Genomic DNA, 25,261 nt, shown 5'->3' on the forward strand with positions numbered 1-25,261 from the left:
TAGCAGATAGCCATGATGCTGTGTTATTGGCTGTGAAACCTGAAGGATTTATCAACCCATCAAGACAGTGTGTTGAGAGAGTGACTGACTCTGGCCCTGACTGTGCAGAGGTTCACCGTCGCAAACTGCCGCAGCTGTTAGCTGGTGTTGAAAATACACCCGTTAATATGCGTTGCTTGTCAGTTCTGACTGTGTCCGTGAGCTCAACATTTCAACATTATGTAAGACAAGCAAGGAGATTTCAGTGTCCTTACTCGAATGGTCTCTGGATTAATGGCAGTGATGTTAGATGAATGTTTAGTCTGTGAATGTCCTTTCAGCTGACTGTACACAGACTTACTGAATTCCTCTTAGCATTAAGTAAAACGTCAGATTTATGTTGCTCTGAAAACATTTCTATTCAATACATTTGTATTGTATTTATATATTTTAAACAGCACATAAACGTAGACAGGATTGTGTGAAAAGGGAAAGCGAGAGAGGAGAGAGAGGAGAGAGAGAGGAGAGAGAGGAGAGAGAGGGAGAATTCCCGACCAAGAATTCATAAAATGGGACAAACACCAAATTGAGAGACTGCATGCAAAATTCTGCAAAAATATCCTCTGTGTACAACGTAAAACACCAAATAATGCATGCAGATTAATTATCAAAATCTGGAAAAATAGCTGTTAAATTCTACAACCACCTAAAAGGAAGTGATTCCCAAACCTTCCAAAACAAAGCCATCACCTATAGAGAAATGAACCTGGAGAAGAGTCCCCTAAGGAAGCTGGTCCTGGGGCTCTGTTCACAAACACAAAGCCCCAGGACAGCAACACAATTAGCAACACAATTAGACCCAACCAAATCATGAGAAAACAAAAAGATAATTACTTGACACATTGGAAATAATTTATTTGGCCCTTAACAGAGATTACACAGCGGCAGAATACCTGACCACTGTGACTGACCCAAAATTAAGGAAATCCTTGACTATGTACAGACTCAGTGAGTATAGCCTTGCTATTGAGAAAGGCCCACAAAATGAGGTGGACACTGAACTGCACTTCCTAACTTCCTGCCAAATGTATGACAATATTAGAGACCCATATTTCCCTCAAATTACACAGACACACAAAGAATTTGAAAATAAATCCAATTTAGATAAACTCCCATATCTATTGGATCACAATGTGACATCATATCAGCAAGATTTGTAACCTGTTGCCACTAGAAAAGGGCAACCAGTGAAGAACAAACACCATTGTAAATACAACCCATATTTATGTTATTTATTTCCCCTTTTGTAACTATTTGCACATCATTATAACACTGTATATAGACACAATATGACATTTGAAATGTCTTTATTATTTTGGAAATTTTGTGAGTGTTATGTTTACTGTTCATTTTGTATTGTTTATTATCTTGCTTTGCCAATGTAAACATATGTTTCCCATGTCAATAAAGCCTCTTATATTGAAAGAGAGAGAGGAGAGAGAGATAGAGAGAGAGAGAGAGAGAGAGAGAGAGAGAGAGAGAGAAAGAGAAAGAGAGAGAGGAGAGAGAGGTGAGAGAGAAAGAAAGAAAGAAAGAAAGAAAGAAAGAAAGAAAGAAAGAAAGAAAGAAAGAAAGAAAGAAAGAAAGAAAGAAAGAAAGAAAGAAAGAAGAGATAATAAAAGGATGACTTCTTCGTTGGTTTCTAGAGGGCATCATTACAATCAAACATTCCTGAGGATACCATGGTTAACTGGGTTGGATTCATTCCTGAGGATACCATGGTTAACTGGGTTGGATTCATTCCTGAGTATACCATAGTTAACTGGGTTGGATTCATTCCTGAGGATACCATGGTTAACTGGGTTGGATTCATTCCTGAGGATACCATGGTTAACTGGGTTGGATTAATTCCTGAGGATACCATGGTTAACTGGGTTGGATTCATTCCTGAGTATACCATAGTTAACTGGGTTGGATTCATTCCTGAGGATACCATGGTTAACTGGGTTGGATTTCATTCCTGAGGATACCATGGTTAACTGGGTTGGATTCATTCCTGAGGATACCATGGTTAACTGGGTTGGATTCAAACAACATACTGTGACTGACCATCCATTACAAAGCTGTTGTGAAGAATCCACAGGATACATAAACGTGATGGACACTACAACAAAGGACAGAATGACCCGTGTAATGTCAGCCAAGCCTAGTGAACCTTTTCAGTGAAGAATCCAGCCGAGTCTAGTGAACCTGTTCAGTGAAGAATCCAGCCAAGCCTAGTGAACCTTTTCAATGAAGAATCCAGCCGAGCCTAGTGAACCTTTTCAGTGAAGAATCCAGCCAAGCCTAGTAAACCTTTTCAGTGTGGAATCAAGCCGAGCCTAGTAAACCTTTTCAGTGTGGAATCCAGCCGAGTCTAGTGAACCTGTTCAGTGAAGAATCCAGCCGAGCCTAGTGAACCTTTTCAATGAAGAATCCAGCCGAGCCTAGTGAACCTTTTCAGTGAAGAATCCGGCCGAGCCTAGTGAACCTTTTCAGTGAGGAATCAGCACTGTTTGTCCTAAACATGTTATAAACCTCTGTCCTGAATCACGGTCTGTCCTAAACATGTTATAAACCTCTGTCCTGCAGCACTGTTTGTCCTAAACATGTTATAAACATTACAGTCTATCAATGTTTACATGAACTTGAGGAAATGATGTAATCTACTGTAAATACTGTAAATTCTCTTGATTAATTCTAATCGTATCAACCTGTTACAACTGGATTCGGTGATGTCATATGCAGAGACAGAGTATCTACTCCTGTAGGTCCCCCCTTTAAAGCACACATCCTTACACCTGACAGCCGTGGACCCTGTGGCTGCTACTATAGCTTATCATAATACTATTTACCAGGCCTACTGTTCTAAATGATATAGCAGTGTTGTGATGTTCCATATTGGACATCAAAAGGAGGTCAGCTGCTCTGCATGGTTGAATATGTTGTCTTCTGCTGCCTGCTCAAACAAACTGTCTGTGTGTGTCTGTGTGTCTGTGTGTGTCTGTGTGTGTCTCTGTCTGTCTGTCTGTCTGTCTGTCTGTCTGTCTGTCTGTCTGTCTGTCTGTCTGTCTGTCTGTCTGTCTGTCTGTCTGTCTGTCTGTGTGTCTGTGTGTGTGTGTGTGTGTGTGTCTGTCTGTCTGTCTGTCTGTCTGTCTGTCTGTCTGTCTGTCTGTGTGTGTGTCAGCCTGGGTGGGCTCTGACCCTGTGATGACATTTTGTCTCATCTGTGACCTACTCTATGGTGTCTCAGAAGGCTATTCTTACTTCCTACCCTGGCCTGACATGCACCAATCCCTCAGATGCCTGTCATCAGCAGCAACACAGTGGCAGACAGAGTCAGTCATTCTACCATCCACTCGTGTTACTATTTCAAGTTTAACTTCCATGTGTAAGGAATATATTGGAAAACTTACTCACTCACTGACTGTACAGAGGGACTATCCACCCACTAAACTTGAAGATGACTATCTCAATAATTAATCTCGGATTACCCAGAAGTACTTCTGTGGAGAATGCCTTTAAAGGAGCAATATGCAGGAATCGCTCCACCATTTCCTGTTTTGTTAAGTTCTCCTGATATCAGTTTATGTGCCAAATCAAGCAGTAGTAGATCTTTAACCTAAATTATTGTATTTTCAGCTGTTTGAAGCTGGTGTACAAAACCGAAAGTAAAAGACGAGGAAATTAAACACGGGAAGCATAGGAATAGCGTACATCTACCTCTTCTTAGATTTGCTTTCAATGAGAATGACAGATCTATAACTCACAATTCTATGTGAATTTGGTCAGGTCTACCCAAAAAGTTACATATTGCAGCTTTAACAATTGTGCAAAGGAAGGAAGTCTCCTCCCTCGCAAACGGAAACTCGGCCATACCCCTCCCAAACCAGGAACTACTGCTGCTTGTAATCACATAACTCTATGCAAGCCTTGACAGATTATCACCTTTTTATCTGTCCATGAGAATTTTTCCGCAATCATTTGTATTTATTATTTAACCTTTCTTTAACTAGACAAGTCAGTTAAGAACAAATTGTACCCCGGCCAAATCCGGACAACACTGGGCCAATTGTGCGTCGCCGTATGGGACTCCCAATCACGGCCTGATGTGATACAGCCTGGATTCAAACCAGGGAATGTAGTGACGCATCTTGCGCTGAGATGCAGTGCCTTAGACCGCTGCGCCACTCGGGAGCCCAAATTACAAAATAATAAAAGAATATGAAAGTCATGTCAATCTGAAATATAACTTTCAGATTGAAAGTGAAGCTTGTTTTTCAACCTCTGCCCACATGATGTGTCAGTTACCTCCTCTTAAACTCTGCTGGTCTTGCTAGGTGCCACTTAGGGGTTAAGACTGCCTTTGAGGCGCCTGCTTAGCCTGCTTAACAGGGCTGATCGCTCCTGAGCCCCCAACGGCCCGTAAAACAGACAGAAGAAAGTGTTGGAATCCCTCTACGACATGAACAATTGACCTCTGGCCTCTGGAGGAATGTTAATCCAGACAGATGTAGAGATAAACAGAATGCACATAACACAGAATAATACTATTTAGCACTGGGACAACACATTCAGTAATAACACTACCAGGACTGTTCAGCACTGGGACAGCACATTCAGTAATAACACTACCAGGGCTGTTCAGCACTGGGACAGCACATTCAGTAATAACACTACGAGGGCTGTTCAGCACTGGGACAGCACATTCAGTAATAACACTACCAGGGCTGTTCAGCACTGGGACAGCACATTCAGTAATAACACTACGAGGGCTGTTCAGCATTGGGACAGCACATTCAGTAATAACACTACCAGGGCTGTTCAGCACTGGGACAGCACATTCAGTAATAACACTACCAGGGCTGTTCAGCACTGGGACAGCACATTCAGTAATAACACTACCAGGGCTGTTCAGCACTGGGACAGCACATTCAGTAATAACACTACCAGGGCTGTTCAGCACTGGGACAGCACATTCAGTAATAACACTACCAGGGCTGTTCAGCACTGGGACAGCACATTCAGTAAGCAGAGAACATATTTATGAGTATGGAAGAGGATACCAGTTTCAAAAGCGCATGCTCTGCTAGATGGCCCATTCATAGTCCTACAAGCATATCAGAAAACTTCACACTAGTATTATACTTCAGATGATACTTCTACTCAAAATCCCAGCACAATATATATACAGTCATATAGACAGAGGACTGTATATGTTTCCCAAGGAGGATCAATGATACAGTCATATAGATAGAGGACTGTATATGTTTCCCAAGGAGGATCAATGATACAGTCATATAGATAGAGGACTGTACATGTTTCCCAAGGAGGATCAATGACACGAGCCCTTTAGTCATCCCTGAAATATCTCTGATAATCTCTCTGACATGAGAAGCACAGGGGATGGGGTTGATGATGGTTGTACTGACAGTCTCATGATGATGGCTGTACTGACAGTCCCATGATGACGGTGGTACTGACAGTCCCATGATGACGGCTGTACTGACAGTCCCATGATGACGGCTGTACTGACAGTCCCATGATGATGGCTGTACTGACAGTCCCATGATGACAGCTGTACTGACAGTCTCATGATGACGGCTGTACTGACAGTCTCATGATGACGGTGGTACTGACAGTCTCATGATGACGGCTGTACTGACAGTCCCATGTTGACGGCTGTACTGACAGTCCCATGTTGACGGCTGTACTGACAGTCTCATGATGACGGCTGTACTGACAGTCCATGATGACGGCTGTACTGACAGTCTCATGATGACGGCTGTACTGACAGTCCCATGATGAAAGCTGTACTGACAGTCCATGATGACGAATGTACTGACAGTCTCGTGATGATGGCTGTACTGACAGTCCCATGATGACGGCTGTGCTCACAGTCCATCATGACGGCTGTACTGACAGTCCCATGTTGACGGCTGTACTGACAGTCCCATGTTGACGGCTGTACTGACAGTCTCATGATGACGGCTGTACTGACAGTCCCATGATGACGGCTGTACTGACAGTCCCATGTTTACGGCTGTACTGACAGTCCCATGTTGACGGCTGTACTGACAGTCTCATGATGACGGCTGTACTGACAGTCTCATGTTGACGGCTGTACTGACAGTCTCATGATGACGGCTGTACTGACAGTCTCATGATGACGGCTGTACTGACAGTCTCATGTTGACGGCTGTACTGACAGTCTCATGATGACGGCAGTACTGACAGTCTTGTGATGACGGCTGTACTGACAGTCCCATGTTGACGGCTGTACTGACAGTCTCATGATGACGGCTGTACTGACAGTCTCATGATGACGGCTGTACTGACAGTCTCATGATGACGGCTGTACTGACAGTCCCATGATGACGGATGTACTGACAGTCTCGTGATGACGGCTGTACTGACAGTCTCATGATGATGGCTGTACTGACAGTCCCTTGATGACAGCTGTACTGACAGTCTCATGATGACGGCTGTACTGACAGTCCCATGATGACGGATGTACTGACAGTCCCATGTTGACGGCTGTACTGACAGTCTCATGATGACGGCTGTACTGACAGTCTCATGATGACGGCTGTACTGACAGTCCCATGTTTACGGCTGTACTGACAGTCTAATGATGACAGCTGTACTGACAGTCTCGTGATGACGGCTGTACTGACAGTCTCATGATGACGGCTGTACTGACAGTCTCATGATGACGGCTGTACTGACAGTCTCATGATGACGGCTGTACTGACAGTCTCATGTTGACGGCTGTACTGACAGTCTCATGATGACGGCAGTACTGACAGTCTCATGATGACGGCTGTACTGACAGTCCCATGTTGACGGCTGTACTGACAGTCTCATGATGACGGCTGTACTGACAGTCTCATGATGACGGCTGTACTGACAGTCTCATGATGACGGCTGTAATGACAGTCCCATGATGACGGATGTACTGACAGTCTCGTGATGATGGCTGTACTGACAGTCTCATGATGACGGCTGTACTGACAGTCCCATGATGACGGATGTACTGACAGTCTCGTGATGACGGCTGTACTGACAGTCCCATGATGACGGATGTACTGACAGTCTCATGATGACGGCTGTACTGACAGTCTCGTGATGACGGCTGTACTGACAGTCTCGTGATGACGGCTGTACTGACAGTCCCATGATGACGGATGTACTGACAGTCTCATGATGACGGCTGTACTGACAGTCTCATGATGACGACTGTACTGACAGTCCATGATGACAGCTGTACTGACAGTCCCATGATGATGGCTGTACTGACAGTCTAATGATGACAGCTGTACTGACAGTCTCGTGATGACGGCTGTACTGACAGTCTCATGATGACGGCTGTACTGACAGTCCCATGATGACGGATGTACTGACAGTCTCATGATGACGGCTGTACTGACAGTCCATGATGACAGCTGTACTGACAGTCCCATGATGACGGCTCTACTGACAGTCTAATGATGACAGCTGTACTGACAGTCTCGTGATGACGGCTGTACTGACAGTCCCATGATGACGGCTGTACTGTCAGTCTCGTGATGACGGCTTTACTGACAGTCTCGTGCTGATGGCTGTACTCACAGTCTCGTGATGATGGCTGTACTGACAGTCCCATGATGACGGCTGTACTGACAGTCTCGTGATGACGGCTGTACTGACAGTCTCGTGATGACGGCTGTACTGACAGTCTCGTGATGACGGCTGTACTGACAGTCTCGTGTTGACGGCTGTACTGACAATCTCATGATGACGGCTGTACTGACAGTCCCATGTTGACGGCTGTACTGACAGTCTCATGATGACGGCTGTACTGACAGTCCCATGTTGACGGCTGTACTGACAGTCTCATGATGACGGCAGTACTGACAGTCCCTTGATGACAGCTGTACTGACAGTCTCGTGATGACGGCTGTACTGACAGTCCCGTGATGACGGCTGTACTGACAGTCTCGTGATGATGGCTGTACTGACAGTCCCGTGATGACGGCTGTACTGACAGTCCCATGATGATGGATGTACTGACAGTCTCATGATGACGGCTGTACTGACAGTCTCATGATGACGGCTGTACTGACAGTCCATGATGACAGCTGTACTGACAGTCCCATGATGACGGCTGTACTGACAGTCTAATGATGACAGCTGTACTGACAGTCTCGTGATGACGGCTGTACTGACAGTCTCATGATGACGGCTGTACTGACAGTCCCATGATGACGGATGTACTGACAGTCTCATGATGACGGCTGTACTGACAGTCTCATGATGACGGCTGTACTGACAGTCCATGATGACAGCTGTACTGACAGTCCCATGATGACGGCTGTACTGACAGTCTACTGATGACAGCTGTACTGACAGTCTCGTGATGACGGCTGTACTGACAGTCTAATGATGACAGCTGTACTGACAGTCTCATGATGACGGCTGTACTGACAGTCTCATGTTGACGGCTGTACTGACAGTCTCATGATGACGGCTGTACTGACAGTCTCATGATGACGGCTGTACTGACAGTCTCATGTTGACGGCTGTACTGACAGTCTCATGATGACGGCAGTACTGACAGTCTCATGATGACGGCTGTACTGACAGTCCCATGTTGACGGCTGTACTGACAGTCTCATGATGACGGCTGTACTGACAGTCTCATGATGACGGCTGTACTGACAGTCTCATGATGACGGCTGTACTGACAGTCTCATGATGACGGCTGTACTGACAGTCCCTTGATGACAGCTGTACTGACAGTCTCATGATGACGGCTGTACTGACAGTCCCATGATGACGGATGTACTGACAGTCTCGTGATGATGGCTGTACTGACAGTCTCGTGATGACGGCTGTACTGACAGTCCCTTGATGACAGCTGTACTGACAGTCCCATGATGACGGCTGTACTGACAGTCCCGTGATGACGGCTGTACTGACAGTCCCATGATGACGGCTGTACTGACAGTCTAATGATGACAGCTGTACTGACAGTCTCGTGATGACGGCTGTACTGACAGTCTCATGATGACGGCTGTACTGACAGTCCCATGATGACGGATGTACTGACAGTCTCATGATGACGGCTGTACTGACAGTCTCATGATGACGGCTGTACTGACAGTCCATGATGACAGCTGTACTGACAGTCCCATGATGACGGCTGTACTGACAGTCTAATGATGACAGCTGTACTGACAGTCTCGTGATGACGGCTGTACTGACAGTCTAATGATGACAGCTGTACTGACAGTCTAATGATGACAGCTGTACTGACAGTCTCGTGATGACGGCTGTACTGACAGTCTCGTGTTGACGGCTGTACTGACAGTCTCATGATGACGGCTGTACTGACAGTCCCATGTTGACGGCTGTACTGACAGTCTCATGATGGCGGCTGTACTGACAGTCTCATGTTGACGGCTGTACTGACAGTCTCATGATGACGGCAGTACTGACAGTCTCATGATGACGGCTGTACTGACAGTCCCATGTTGACGGCTGTACTGACAGTCTCATGATGGCGGCTGTACTGACAGTCTCATGATGACGGCTGTACTGACAGTCCCATGTTGACGGCTGTACTGACAGTCTCATGATGACGGCTGTACTGACAGTCTCATGATGACGGCTGTACTGACAGTCTCATGATGACAGCTGTACTGACAGTCTCATGATGACGGCTGTACTGACAGTCCCATGATGACGGATGTACTGACAGTCTCGTGATGACGGCTGTACTGACAGTCTCATGATGATGGCTGTACTGACAGTCCCTTGATGACAGCTGTACTGACAGTCTCATGATGACGGCTGTACTGACAGTCCCATGATGACGGATGTACTGACAGTCTCGTGATGACGGCTGTACTGACAGTCCCTTGATGACAGCTGTACTGACAGTCCCTTGATGACAGCTGTACTGACAGTCTCGTGATGACGGCTGTACTGACAGTCCCATGATGACGGCTGTACTGACAGTCTCGTGATGATGGCTGTACTGACAGTCCCATGATGACGGCTGTACTGACAGTCTCATGATGACAGCTGTACTGACAGTCTCATGATGACGGCTGTACGAGACTGTACGAGACCTTGCAGAACACACCCCTGTCAACAGAACCTTGCAGAACACACCCCTGGAATGAAGAAATGAAGCAACCACGACACGTCTCTTTGAACGCCGACAGTAGGCGACGATGTCTGTTTGTGTTCCAGCTGTCATGTCTCTGGTAAGCTCTGGACATTTGGTGCAGTAGTGACGGCCTAGTCCGTCTTCATTAATCCATGTCACAGCATGACACACACGTTCCCTGAAGGCACTGACATCCTTCTACGGCTACAGACTTCGTCTAAACTTTAAAGGGATGTGTCATCAATTAAAGTGGGTCTCTAAATAACCTAGGACAGAAACAAGGTCTGTCATATGTCACATGTGGAACAGAGAGGTAATGTGGAAGATTCTGGCTGCATCTAATCTGTATGTGTCTGGAACAACTCAACGCTTTGCAAGAATGCACACAAGATGCCCAAGGTTCCTTTGAATCAATGATATGACTTGCTGCTTTTTAAAGCTAAGAAAATGTCCACACAGCTTCTAAGTCAATCAGCCTGCAGGACTCTAGAACTCAGTAGAGTAGCAAAAAGATTGCACAACGTTGTTTAGAAGTATTTAAAGTAGTGACACAGGCAATATTGACAGGAATGGTGAACATTTGCCCAATGTGTTGTCTGACTTATACTCAGGTTACTGAAATGCTAGGACGGGGTGACACAGTGCATGGGAAAGTCAACTGAAAAACACAGTCAGAGAAATCCAAACACATCCCATTCATCTCTGGTTCAACAAACAGACCCTCTGAACCAACCCACTTAGTACACAACACATTGACTGATGAATGGACTGAGTCGGTTCAAAACCAATTCATACAAGGTTTTTAGTAATACCCACACGGCAATCATAGACACTGATTAACATGAATCTTGCAATGATGAATAGACAATAAAACATGATGCATTGCTGTTGTCCACATTTTGAAAATATTGTGTTTATAAACGTGCAATCATTTAGTCTGTTATGAATAGATCGGTAAGTAGTGTGTTATGAACAGATCAGTCAGTTTGTTAAGAACAGATCAGTCAGTTTGTTAAGAACAGATCAGTCAGTTAGTAGTCTGTTATGAACAGATCAGTTAGTAGTGTGTTATGAACAGATCAGTCAGTTAGTGATCTGTTATGAACAGATCAGTCAGTTAGTAATCTGTTATGAACAGATCAGTCAGTTAGTAATCTGTTATGAACAGATCAGTCAGTTAGTAATCTGTTATGAACAGATCAGTTAGTTAGTAATCTGTTATGAACAGATCAGTCAGTTAGTAGTGTGTTATGAACAGATCAGTCAGTTAGTAGTCTGTTATGAACAGATCAGTTAGTTAGTCATCTGTTATGAACAGATCAGTCAGTTAGTAATCTGTTATGAACAGATGAGTCAGTTAGTAGTCTGTTATGAACAGATCAGTTAGTAGTCTGTTATGAACAGATCAGTCAGTTAGTAGTCTGTTATGAACAGATCAGTTAGTAGTGTGTTATGAACAGATCAGTCAGTTAGTCATCTGTTATGAACAGATCAGTTAGTTAGTCATCTGTTATGAACAGATCAGTCAGTTAGTAATCTGTTATGAACAGATCAGTCAGTTAGTAGTCTGTTATGAACAGATCAGTTAGTAGTCTGTTATGAACAGATCAGTCAGTTAGTAGTCTGTTATGAACAGATCAGTCAGTTAGTCTGTTATGATCAGATCAGTCAGTTTGTTATGAACAGATCAGTCAGTTTGTTATGAACAGATCAGTCAGTTAGTAATATGTTATGAACAGATCAGTTAGTCATCTGTTATGAACAGATCAGTCAGTTAGTAGTCTGTTATGAACAGATCAGTTAGTAGTCTGTTATGAACAGATCAGTCAGTTAGTAGTCTGTTATGAACAGATCAGTTAGTAGTGTGTTATGAACAGATCAGTCAGTTAGTCATCTGTTATGAACAGATCAGTTAGTAGTCTGTTATGAACAGATCAGTCAGTTAGTAGTCTGTTATGAACAGATCAGTCAGTTAGTAGTCTGTTATGAACAGATCAGTTAGTAGTGTGTTATGAACAGATCAGTCAGTTAGTAATCTGTTATGAACAGATCAGTTAGTAGTCTGTTATGAACAGATCAGTCAGTTAGTAGTCTGTTATGAACAGATCAGTCAGTTAGTAATCTGTTATGAACAGATCAGTCAGTTTGTTATGAACAGATCAGTCAGTTAGTCTGTTATGAACAGATCAGTCAGTCTGTTATGAACTGATCAGTCAGTCAGTCTGTTATGAACAGATCAGTCAGTTAGTAGTCTGTTATGAACAGATCAGTCAGTTAGTAGTCTGTTATGAACAGATCAGTCATTCATATTCATCGGACAACACATTGGTCTATTCACACCACTGACTGTCTGTAGACCTGAACATGAAGATGGGAGAGGGATTTAAATCCAGAGCTATTAGTAAATGACTCATTAAGATACAAGTAACCTGTGCAGGTGTGTCGGGGTTAGATGTTCTCTATGGACCAATGGGCGGTACAATACAGAGCAGAGCCTGGATTTCATATGGCTACAACAGAATACAGTGTGTAATTCAGTTCTGGATTTCATATGGCTACAACAGAATACAGTGTGTAATTCAGTTCTGGATTTCATATGGCTACAACAGAATACAGTGTGTAATTCAGTTCTGGATTTCATATGGCTACAACAGAATACAGTGTTCAATTCAGTTCTGGATTTCATATGGCTACAACAGAATACAGTGTGTAATTCAGTTCTGGATTTCATATGGCTACAACAGAATACAGTGTTCAATTCAGTTCTGGATTTCATATGGCTACAACAGAATACAGTGTTTAATTCAGTTCTGGATTTCATATGGCTACAACAGAATGCAGTGTTTAATTCAGTTCTGGATTCCATATGGCTACAACAGAATGCAGTGTTTAATTCAGTTCTGGATTCCATATGGCTACAACAGAATACAGTGTGTAATTCAGTTCTGGATTTCATATGGCTACAACAGAATACAGTGTTTAATTCAGTTCTGGATTTCATATGGCTACAACAGAATGCAGTGTTTAATTCAGTTCTGGATTTCATATGGCTACAACAGAATACAGTATTTAATTCAGTTCTGGATTTTATCACTGTTGAACTTTCAGAGCATGACATTTTTTACCTCCTCCAATGCGGAGTAGATTTGACTGAATTTTTGTGGTGAACTGCTTGTGTGGACGTGCTGTGTGGACGTGCTGTGTGGACGTGCTGTGTGTGAGAAACCACGACGACACCGAGGGAACTGTGACTGTTATCAACCCTCTATTGACTAAATGAGACCTGCTATGTTAGATAGCAGGTGTTCCACTCCTGGACACATCAGAGCTCGACATCATTCAGTCATGTTTCATCAACAAACTAAGAAGCTTGTGTAAAACTTGAGTAAAGTTTCAATAAAAACAAAACAGTTTATGTTAAATATCTTTATTTATTCGCTTCGATTTAAACATTTCAAATGAATTATACACCATGCAGTTAGAATTTCCATGGATCAATCATATTCCTGCTTTTATTGGGAGCCTCCATAAGATCACAGGCAGAGTTCAAAGCAACATCTCAAAGCTCATTTTCCTTGTGGTGCTGTTCCTTCACACCCCACAGCCATACTACGGGGAGCAGCTATAGGCCTGGCGGTGAGAACGGCAACAATGTAACCATTTACAAATGGAACACACGTCTAGAACCTTATGTACATATATCCAAATCATGCTCTGAGATCATCAAATTAAAAGCATAACAGAAATGATCAACACATACTTGGGGAATGGATCTCCATTCAGATTAAACATAATTCACTTCCTGATGACATTTATTTACATGGCCTTTACTTAAAATGAGTTTATATTAGGCGAGTCAGTTACGAAGACATGTTTATTTACAATGACAGTTTTTGGCAAGTGGTGAGAGGCAAGTACGGTGATAAATAACTAAAACAATTGGAGCCACATTGTAAGTAGAAAGTTTACATGACATTTTTTTTATACCAATTTCTCTTTCTGTTAGTGTTTTGGATATAGAGTGTATTGCACTGTTCCTCAGGATCACTGCATGAACATCTCTGATTGGCTGATCAGCATCACTGCATTAGCCTAGTATGGATACAGTGCAGTGCACTAAGCTGTCAAACACTGCCCTCTAATGGTGGATATTGAAATCTACCTCACAATTTGAGTCTCTTGGTAAAATTGGGATTTTTTTTTTGTCTCAACGCAGTGGTCATTACAATCAGTTGCATAATTGAAATTAAAAACTGGATGGTTCGAGCCCTGAATGCTGATTGGCTGACAGTCGTGGTATATCAGACCGTATACCATGGGTATGAAAAAACATGTATTTTTACTGCTCTAATTACGTTGGTAACCAGTTTATAATAGCAATAAGGCACCTCGGGGGTTTGTGGTATAGGGCCAATATAACACGTTGCGTCGTGCCTTAGAACAGCCCTTAGTTGTGGTATATTGGCCCTATACCACACCCCCTCGGGCCTTATTGCTTAAATAGAGCACAGCTTGTTTTGTAAGTGAATTAAAACATTTACATTCAAACTTAGCTTATTTTAAGAATAAAGTGTCCCTAAAAGCATAGGTAAACCATGATCAATATGCTTATCAATACAACAGAGCATAAACAACGTGCTGATCCTAACTGAAGTAAAGGAATGTGGTGCAGAACACAGTGCAGGTGGGCGATCATTCCAGTCTGAACTTTGAACTTTGAACTATCATACATTCCTAATGCGGTCGGAAAAGCCAAGGATTCTTCAACAACAAGTAAAGATCATGTTTACATTACTGTGACTGTCATATGCTATACAACGTGGTTCTTAGTGATGGCATATCACTCTCTGTTATATACATGTAACCATCTATCAGCACACAGCTTCCCCTCCAAGACAACACTACAATGAAATATATATGTACATGAACAACGGAAAAGAGAGAGACATACAGTAGGTGAAAACTATGAAAGATGCCACAGAGTAGAGTGGAAGGGGGCAGAGGGGTCTTACTCCTAGACCCAGAGGAAGGACAGGAGGATGAGGACAGAGGGGTCTTACTCCTAGACCCAGAGGAAGGACAGGAGGATGAGGACAGAGGGGTCTTACTCCTAGACCCAGAGGAAGGACAGGAGGATGAGGACAGAGGGGTCTTACTCCTAGACCCAGAGGAAGGACAGGAGGATGAGGGCAGAGGGGTCTTACTCCTAGACCCAGAGGAAGGACAGGAGGATGAGAGCAGAGGGGTCTTACTCCTAGACCCAGAGGAAGGACAGGAGGATGAGGGCAGAGGGGTCTTACTCCTAGACCCAGAGGAAGGACAGGAGGATGAGGGCAGAGGGGTCTTACTCCTAGACCCAGAGGAAGGACAGGAGGATGAGGGCAGAGGGGTCTTACTCCTAGACCCAGAGGAAGGACAGGAGGATGAGGGCAGAGGGGTCTTACTCCTAGACCCAGAGGAAGGACAGGAGGATGAGAGCAGAGGGGTCTTACTCCTAGACCCAGAGGGAGGACAGGAGGATGAGGGCAGAGGGGTCTTACTCCTAGACCCAGAGGAAGGACAGGAGGATGAGGGCAGAGGGGTCTTACTCCTAGACCCAGAGGAAGGACAGGAGGATGAGGGCAGAGGGGTCTTACTCCTAGACCCAGAGGAAGGACAGGAGGATGAGAGCAGAGGGGTCTTACTCCTAGACCCAGAGGAAGGACAGGAGGATGAGGGCAGAGGGGTCTTACTCCTAGACCCAGAGGAAGGACAGGAGGATGAGGGCAGAGGGGTCTTACTCCTAGACCCAGAGGAAGGACAGGAGGATGAGGGCAGAGGGGTCTTACTCCTAGACCCAGAGGAAGGACAGGAGGATGAGGACAGAGGGGTCTTACTCCTAGACCCAGAGGAAGGACAAGAGGATGAGGGCAGAGGGGTCTTACTCCTAGACCCAGAGGAAGGACAGGAGGATGAGGACAGAGGGGTCTTACTCCTAGACCCAGAGGAAGGACAGGAGGATGAGGGCAGAGGGGTCTTACTCCTAGACCCAGAGGAAGGACAGGAGGATGAGGGCAGAGGGGTCTTACTCCTAGACCCAGAGGAAGGACAGGAGGATGAGGGCAGAGGGGTCTTACTCCTAGACCCAGAGGAAGCACAGGAGGATGAGGGCAGAGGGGTCTTACTCCTAGACCCAGAGGAAGGACAGGAGGATGAGGGCAGAGGGGTCTTACTCCTAGACCCAGAGGAAGGACAGGAGGATGAGGGCAGAGGGGTCTTACTCCTAGACCCAGAGGAAGCACAGGAGGATGAGGGCAGAGGGGTCTTACTCCTAGACCCAGAGGAAGGACAGGAGGATGAGGACAGAGGGGTCTTACTCCTAGACCCAGAAGAAGGACAGGAGGATGAGGACAGAGGGGTCTTACTCCTAGACCCAGGGGAAGGACAGGAGGATGAGGGCAGAGGGGTCTTACTCCTAGACCCAGAGGAAGGACAGGAGGATGAGGGCAGAGGGGTCTTACTCCTAGACCCAGAGGAAGGACAGGAGGATGAGGGCAGAGGGGTCTTACTCCTAGACCCAGAGGAAGGACAGGACAGGAGGATGAGGACAGAGGGGTCTTACTCCTAGACCCAGAGGAAGGACAGGAGGATGAGGGCAGAGGGGTCTTACTGGGAATGGGACAGTCTGTATCTACCACACATGCACTCGTGACTCAGGGTCTAGATTCTACATGGTTACTTGGTGCTGAGGTTGTAGCTGTGGCTGTAGAGGCCTCCTCCTCTGATGACTGTAGGGGAAGACAGGGGGTGTTGGCCTGGCCGGATGGGCTTAGCTGGAAGACAGAACATAGTCATCAATACAAACACACACTGCCACCCCCACACACTCCACCAACCCACCCTCTCCTCCCTCCCTCCATTCCCTCTCTTTCCTCCCTCCCTCCCCTCCCTCCCTCCCTGTCTCCCCCCTTTCCCTCCCCCCTCCCTGTCTCCCTCCATCCTTACCGATCTGAGCAGAGTTTCCTCTCCTGGCCATGTTCTTGGCCCTGACGACCTCCTTGATGCGGTCCACCTCTAGCTGGTAGCGTTTCCTGTCCCTCATAGCGTTCTCCTTGGCATCCTTCAGGGCATTCTCCAGGGCCTTGACCCGCTCGGCCGTGGCCCGCAGACGCTTCTCCAGCTTGGGAAGCTCGCAGCGCAGGTCCGCGTTGTCACGCACCAACTGGGAGGGAGAGGGGGGACACAGGGAGGGAGGGAGGGAGGGAGGGAGGGAGGGAGGAGACACAGGGAGGGGGGGGGGGAGACAGGAGGGAGGGAGGGAGGGAGGGAGGGAGGGAGGGGGGGAAAGGGGGGAGGGAGGGAGGGAGGGAGGGAGGGAGGGAGGGAGGGAGGGAGGGAGGGAGGGAGGGAGGGAGGGAGGGAGGGAAAGAGGGGAGACAGGGAGGGAGAGAAACAGAGATATGAGGGTCAGCTTACAAAGCTTGCAGCGCAGGTCCGCGTTATCACTGCCAGAAGGGGGCAGGAATGTTAATGAATCAATCAAATGTATTTAACATCTTAAACAAATCAAACAATCAGACAATACATTTTCTCCACCTGCAAAGATGTCCCAGTACAGTACCTGCTTAATAATGTCCCAGTGCAGTACCTGCTTAATAATGTCCCAGTACAGTACCTGCTTAATAATGTCCCAGTGCAGTACCTGCTTAATAATGTCCCAGTACAGTACCTGCTTAATAATGTCACAGTACAGTACCTGCAAAGATGTCCCAGTACAGTACCTGCTTAATAATGTCCCAGTGCAGTACCTGCTTAATAATGTCCCAGTACAGTACCTGCTTAATAATGTCACAGTACAGTACCTGCAAAGATGTCCCAGTACAGTACCTGCTTAATAATGTCCCAGTACAGTACCTGCTTAATAATGTCCCAGTACAGTACCTGCAAAGATGTCCCAGTACAGTACCTGCTTAGTAATGTCCCAGTGCAGTACCTGCTTAATAATGTCCCAGTACAGTACCTGCTTAATAATGTCCCAGTACAGTACCTGCTTAATAATGTCCCAGTACAGTACCTGCTTAATAATGTCCCAGTACAGTACCTGCTTAATAATGTCCCAGTGCAGTACCTGCTTAATAATGTCCCAGTGCAGTACCTGCTTAATAATGTCCCAGTGCAGTACCTGCTTAATAATGTCCCAGTACAGTACCTGCTTAATAATGTCCCAGTGCAGTACCTGCGTAATAATGTCCCAGTGCAGTACCTGCTTAATAATGTCCCAGTAAAGTACCTGCTTAATAATGTCCCAGTGAAGTACCTGCTTAATGATGTCCCAGTGCAGTACCTGCTTAATAATGTCCCAGTGCAGTACCTGGTTAATAATGTCCCAGTACAGTACCTGCTTAATAATGTCCCAGTACAGTACCTGCTTAATAATGTCCCAGAGAAGTACCTGCTTAATAATGTCCCAGTACAGTACCTGCTTAATAATGTCCCAGTACAGTACCTGCTTAATAATGTCCCAGTGCAGTACCTGCTTAATAATGTCCCAGTGCAGTACCTGCTTGTGGACTTTAGTGAGTTGCTCCAGGTTATTCTCCAGGAAGGAGATCTTCTGTTTCTGGGCGGCGCTGCCCACTCCATCCTCACAGTCCAGCTCTGCACTCTGAACACAACAGGAGAGAAGACAATCAATACAGTCTACAGTCTACTACCCACTCTGAACACAACAGGTGAGGAGACAATCAATACAGTCTGTCAACACATAGCACAGGCTATAGACTACTGCCCTCTGAACACAACAGGAGAGAAACATCAGTCAAGTCAGTCTGTCAACACAGAGCACAGACTATAGACTACTGCCAGCTCTGCACTCTGAACACAACAGGAGAGGAGACAATCAATACAGACTACTGCCAACTCTGCACTCTGAACAGAACAGGAGAGAAGACAGTCAATACAGACTACAGACTACTGCCAACTCTGCACTCTGGACAGAACAGGAGAGAAGACAGTCAATACAGACTACAGACTACTGCCAACTCTGCACTCTGAACACAACAGGAGAGGAGACAATCAATACAGACTACTGCCAACTCTGCACTCTGGACAGAACAGGAGAGAAGACAATCAATACAGACTACTGCCAACTCTGCACTCTGGACAGAACAGGAGAGAAGACAATCAATACAGACTACTGCCAACTCTGCACTCTGAACACAACAGGAGAGGAGACAATCAATACAGACTACTGCCAACTCTGCACTCTGAACACAACAGGAGAGGAGACAATCAATACAGACTACTGCCAACTCTGCACTCTGAACACAACAGGAGAGGAGACAATCAATACAGACTACTGCCAACTGTGCACTCTGAACACAACAGGAGAGGAGACAATCAATACAGTCTGTCAACACAGAGCACAGACTATAGACTACAGCACAGACTATAGACTACTACCCACTCTGCACTCTGAACACAACAGGAGAGAAACATCAGTCAGTCTGTCAACACAGAGCACAGACTACAGAGCACAGACTACAGACTACAGAGCACAGACTATAGACTACAGAGCACATACTATAGACTACAGAGCACAGACTACACACTACAGAGCACACACTACAGAGCACAGACTACAGACTACTGCCAACTCTGCACTCTGGACAGAACAGGAGAGAAGACAGTCAATACAGACTACAGACTACTGCCAACTCTGCACTCTGGACAGAACAGGAGAGAAGACAGTCAATACAGACTACAGACTACTGCCAACTCTGCACTCTGGACAGAACAGGAGAGAAGACAGTCAATACAGACTACAGACTACTGCCAACTCTGCACTCTGGACAGAACAGGAGAGAAGACAGTCAATACAGACTACAGACTACTGCCAACTCTGCACTCTGGACAGAACAGGAGAGAAGACAGACAGTCAATACAGACTACAGACTACTGCCAACTCTGCACTCTGGACAGAACAGGAGAGAAGACAGTCAATACAGACTACAGACTACTGCCAACTCTGCACTCTGGACAGAACAGGAGAGAAGACAGTCAATACAGACTACAGACTACTGCCAACTCTGCACTCTGGACAGAACAGGAGAGAAGACAGTCAATACAGACTACAGACTACTGCCAACTCTGCACTCTGGACAGAACAGGAGAGAAGACAGACAGTCAATACAGACTACAGACTACTGCCAACTCTGCACTCTGGACAGAACAGGAGAGAAGACAGTCAATACAGACTACAGACTACTGCCCACTGCACTCTGGACAGAACAGGAGAGAAGACAGACAGTCAATACAGACTACTGCCCTCTGCACTCTGGACATAACAGGAGAGAAGACAGACAGTCAATACAGACTACAGACTACTGCCCTCTGCACTCTGGACATAACAGGAGAGAAGACAACCAATACAGACTACAAACAACTGCCCTCTGCACTCTGGACAGAACAGGAGAGGAGACAGGCAGTCAATACAGACTACAGACTACTGCCCACTGCACTCTGGACAGAACAGGAGAGAAGACAGACAGTCAATACAGACTACTGCCCTCTGCACTCTGGACATAACAGGAGAGAAGACAACCAATACAGACTACAAACAACTGCCCTCTGCACTCTGGACAGAACAGGAGAGGAGACAGGCAGTCAATACAGAATACAGACTACTGCCCACTGCACTCTGGACAGAACAGGAGAGAAGACAGACAGTCAATACAGACTACTGCCAACTCTGCACTCTGGACATAACAGGAGAGAAGACAACCAATACAGACTACAGACTACTGCCCAGTCTGCACTCTGGACAGAACAGGAGAGAAGAGAAACATCAGTCAGTCTGTCAACACAAAGCACAGACTATAGACTACAGAGCACAGACTACACACTACAGAGTGCAGACTACAGACTACAGAGCTCAGACTACAGACTACAGAGCGCAGACTACAGACTACAGAGCGCAGACTACAGACTACAGAGCGCAGACTATAGACTACAGAGCGCAGACTACACACTACAGAGCACAGACTACACACTACAGAGCGCAGACTACAGACTACAGAGCGCAGACTATAGACTACAGAGCGCAGACTACACACTACTGAGCACAGACTACACACTACAGAGCACAGACTACAGAGCACAGACTACAGACTACAGGTCCTCACTGAAAGACAACAGACTACAGACGAGTATCTCTGACATTCTGCAGACAGGTTGGGGCATTCTGATACACAGCCTCTCTTACATGGGGGAATACCTCCTTACCTTCTTGACGCGTGTTGTGAGGTCTTGAACAAAGAGCCTGCGTAGGTTATGAAGAGTCTGCAGCTCTTTGGCCTTTCAAGACAAAACAGAGAGAAGACACACTTGTGCTCAGTGTGAAACGTTGAAATGGACATATATGATGTATTGGTTTATCTGCAAGACATAGGAAGTGAAGAGCTATAGTCAGCCAGTGAGTCAGCCAGTCAGCCAGTCAGCCAGCCAGTCAGTCAGTCAGTCAGCCAGTCAGTCAGTCAGTCAGTCAGTCAGTCAGTCAGTCAGTCAGTTAGTCAGTCAGTCAGTGAGTCAGCCAGTCAGTGAGTCAGCCAGTCAGTCAGTCAGTGAGTCAGCCAGCCAGTCATTGAGTCAGCCAGCCAGTCAGCCAGCCAGCCAGCCAGTCAGTGAGTCAGTCAGTCAGTCAGTCATAGAGCCTTGACGTACCACAGTCTCCTCCAGTCCCTTGAGGTCCTGTCTGGCCTGCTCTCTCTGCTCGTTGAAGATGACCAGCTTCTGGAGCTTCATGTCCTTCTCCTGTTCCTCCACCTTCAGCTTCTCATGATCAGACATCAGCCTCCTCTGCTCCAGCATCAGGCCCTGGTTCAGACTGGGAGAGACACAGAGGAGGAGAGGGGGAGAGCAGAGGTAGAGGAAAGGTAGGGGAGAGGAAGAGGAGAGGTAGAGGAGAGGTAGAGGAGAGGTAGGGGAGAGGTAGAGGAGAGGTAGGGGAGAGGAAGAGGAGAGAGGAAGAGGAGAGGTAGGGGAGAGGAAGAGGAGAGGTAGGGGAGAGGAAGGGGAGAGGTAGGGGAGAGGTAGGGGAGAGGTAGAGGAGAGGTAGGGGAGAGGAAGAGGAGAGGTAGTGGAGAGGTAGTGGAGAGGTAGAGGAGAGGTAGGGGAGAGGTAGTGGAGAGGTAGAGGAGAGGTAGGGGAGAGGAGGAGAGGTAGGGGAGAGGAAGAGGAGAGGTAGAGGAGAGGTAGGGCAGAGTAAGAGGAGAGGTAGGGGAGAGGTAGAGGAGAGGTAGGGGAGAGGAATAGGAGAGGTAGGGCAGAGGAAGAGGAGAGGTAGGGGAGAGGTAGTGGAGAGGAAGAGGAGAGGTAGGGGAGAGGTAGTGGAGAGGAAGAGGAGAGGTAGGGGAGAGGTAGGGCAGAGGTAGAGGAGAGGTAGGGGAGAGGTAGTGGAGAGGAAGAGGAGAGGTAGAGGAGAGGTAGAGGAGAGGTAGAGGAGAGGAAGAGGAGAGGTAGAGGAGAGGTAGGGGAGAGGAATAGGAGAGGTAGGGCAGAGGAAGAGGAGAGGTAGGGGAGAGGTAGTGGAGAGGAAGAGGAGAGGTAGGGGAGAGGTAGTGGAGAGGAAGAGGAGAGGTAGGGGAGAGGTAGGGCAGAGGTAGAGGAGAGGTAGGGGAGAGGTAGTGGAGAGGAAGAGGAGAGGTAGAGGAGAGGTAGAGGAGAGGAAGAGGAGAGGTAGGGCAGAGGAAGAGGAGAGGTAGGGGAGAGGAAGAGGAGAGGTAGGGGAGAGGTAGGGGAGAGGAAGAGGAGAGGTAGGGGATAGGTAGGGGAGAGGAAGAGGAGAGGTAGGGCAGAGGAAGAGGAGAGGTAGAGGAGAGGTAGGGGAGAGGAAGAGGAGAGGTAGTGGAGAGGAAGAGGAGAGGTAGAGGAGAGGTAGAGGAGAGGTAGGGGAGAGGAAGAGGAGAGGTAGAGGAGAGGTAGGGGATAGGTAGAGGAGAGGTAGAGGAGAGGTAGGGGAGAGGAAGAGGAGAGGTAGAGGAGAGGTAGGGAGAGGTAGGGGATAGGTAGAGGAAAGGTAGGGGAGAGGAAGAGGAGAGGTAGAGGAGAGGTAGGGGAGAGGTAGGGGAGAGGTAGGGGAGAGGTAGGGCAGAGGAAGAGGAGAGGTAGGGGAGAGGAAGAGGAGAGGTAGGGGAGAGGTAGAGGAGAGGAAGAGGAGAGGTAGGGGAGAGGTAGAGGAAAGGTAGAGGAGAGGAAGAGGAGAGGTAGCGGAGAGGAAGAGGAGAAGAAGAGGAGAGGTAGGGGAGAGGTAGGGGAGAGGAAGAGGAGAGGTAGTGGAGAGGAAGAGGAGAGGTAGGGGAGAGGTAGGGGAGAGAGGTAGGGGAGAGAGGTAGGGGAGAGGTAGGGGAGAGGTAGGGGAGAGGTAGGGCAGAGGAAGAGGAGAGGTAGGGGAGAGGTAGGGCAGAGGAAGAGGAGAGGTAGGGGAGAGGTAGGGGAGAGGTAGTGGAGAGGAAGAGGAGAGGTAGGGGAGAGGTAGGGGAGAGAGGTAGGGGAGAGAGGTAGGGGAGAGGTAGGGGAGAGGTAGGGGAGAGGTAGGGCAGAGGAAGAGGAGAGGTAGGGGAGAGGAAGAGGAGAGGTAGGGGAGAGGTAGAGGAGAGGAAGAGGAGAGGTAGGGGAGAGGTAGAGGAGAAGAAGAGGAGAGGTAGGGGAGAGGTAGGGGAGAGGAAGAGGAGAGGTAGTGGAGAGGAAGAGGAGAGGTAGGGGAGAGGTAGGGGAGAGAGGTAGGGGAGAGAGGTAGGGGAGAGGAAGAGGAGAGGTAGAGGAAAGGTAGAGGAGAGGAAGAGGAGAGGTAGCGGAGAGGAAGAGGAGAAGAAGAGGAGAGGTAGGGGAGAGGTAGGGGAGAGGAAGAGGAGAGGTAGTGGAGAGGAAGAGGAGAGGTAGGGGAGAGGTAGGGGAGAGAGGTAGGGGAGAGAGGTAGGGGAGAGGTAGGGGAGAGGGTGAAAAGGAGGAGAGAAAATAAGTTATAGAGGCTTTATGGAGCTTTATAAGGCCTATATAGATACTTCAGATGTAATGACCTTTTATACCACCTTTCATTTAGTACTGCATTATGACAGCCTGTAAAGGATTTGTGAAGCCTTTATGAATGCCCTATGAAGCCTTTATGAATGCCCCATGAAGCCTTTATGAATGCCCCATGAAGCCTGAAGCTTTTATGAATGCCCTATGAAGCCTTTATGAATGCCCTATGAAGCCGTTATGAATGCCCTATGAAGCCGTTATGAATGCCCTATGAAGCCTTTATGAATGCCCTATGAAGCCTTTATGAATGCCCTATGAAGCCTTTATGACTGCCCTATGAAGCCTTTATGAATACCGTATGAAGCCTTTATAAATGCCCTAGCAGTTAGAAAAGTGTTGTCAAACACAGAGAGTCACCGGACGGTATATATAGCTTCTCACTCTGTGAGTTCATCCAGCGTCCTCTGTTTGACATCGATCTCGTCCCTGAGTCGGGCCAGCTGCTTCTGGTGGGCCTCTCTGTGAGCCTCCATCTGCTGTTCTAGAGTCTTCTACGGGATGGACAGGAGGGCGGATCAGAGGACACACACAGAAGACACACACACGGGGGTAAATCTAATCTGTTTCTCCAACAGAATAACCATCCTACTTCCAGATCCACCTTGTGGACGTCTTAAACCCAGGTTTAATCACCTTAACCTCCTCTTCACCCTCCAGTCTACTGACGTGCTCCTTCTCCGTGTCCACCACTGACACCTCGTGCATTTTCTCTGAGGAACAACAATGTGAACAACAATGTGAAGCATGTTATAAAGGAAGCAGTGGTGTGGATAGAGGGGATGTGTAGAGGGAGTCGTGCGTCTCACCCTGAGCGTGCATCTTGGCCAGCTCCTCAGTCAGAGCGTCCTGACTCTCCTCCAGCCGTCTCTTCTTCTGTTCCATGTTCTGCATGTAGTCTGTCAGGGACTTGATCTTGGCCTGGTGCTACAGCACAACACACCAACACAGGGTCAGCGCTTCAAAACCTACTGAACACAGCCCTGTTTGGCCGTTTTGGAGGACTTTGGCAGAGAGTGAAAAGATATTCAG

The 25,261-nt window shown here is 46.9% G+C and overlaps 2 protein-coding genes across 4 annotated transcripts in view; one reads left to right on the forward strand and one right to left on the reverse strand.

The window, feature by feature from the left end:
• The first annotated feature begins 13,614 nt into the window (after window positions 1-13,614).
• On the forward strand, window positions 13,615-16,807 carry LOC118965231 (cyclic nucleotide-gated cation channel beta-1-like). 3 transcript variants are annotated; one of them, XM_036982336.1, is made up of 2 exons: window positions 13,615-15,179; window positions 15,228-16,807. In XM_036982336.1, the coding sequence occupies exons 1-2, from the start codon at window positions 15,147-15,149 to the stop codon at window positions 16,779-16,781; spliced, it is 1,587 nt and encodes a 528-aa protein (XP_036838231.1). In that variant the 5' UTR covers window positions 13,615-15,146; the 3' UTR covers window positions 16,782-16,807. The 3 variants fall into 3 exon arrangements, with proteins under 3 accessions (XP_036838231.1, XP_036838232.1, XP_036838233.1); XM_036982337.1 differs by having other exon boundaries at window positions 15,276-16,807; XM_036982338.1 differs by having other exon boundaries at window positions 15,372-16,807.
• The window catches only part of LOC110492730 (kinesin heavy chain), a 32,070-nt gene continuing 22,685 nt past the window's right edge, over window positions 15,877-25,261 (reverse strand). The window contains exons 18-25 of the mRNA XM_036982335.1: window positions 25,039-25,156; window positions 24,866-24,942; window positions 24,614-24,723; window positions 21,875-22,037; window positions 21,437-21,508; window positions 18,714-18,818; window positions 17,159-17,375; window positions 15,877-16,986 (exon numbers count right to left, since the gene is read on the reverse strand). Coding sequence (XP_036838230.1) covers window positions 16,889-16,986; window positions 17,159-17,375; window positions 18,714-18,818; window positions 21,437-21,508; window positions 21,875-22,037; window positions 24,614-24,723; window positions 24,866-24,942; window positions 25,039-25,156 — 960 coding nt within the window. The 3' untranslated portion in view covers window positions 15,877-16,888. The remainder of the gene's footprint in view (window positions 16,987-17,158; window positions 17,376-18,713; window positions 18,819-21,436; window positions 21,509-21,874; window positions 22,038-24,613; window positions 24,724-24,865; window positions 24,943-25,038; window positions 25,157-25,261) is intronic.

Source organism: Oncorhynchus mykiss, chromosome 7 (genome assembly GCF_013265735.2).
Source record: "Oncorhynchus mykiss isolate Arlee chromosome 7, USDA_OmykA_1.1, whole genome shotgun sequence".
NCBI classification, from domain to species: domain Eukaryota; kingdom Metazoa; phylum Chordata; class Actinopteri; order Salmoniformes; family Salmonidae; genus Oncorhynchus; species Oncorhynchus mykiss.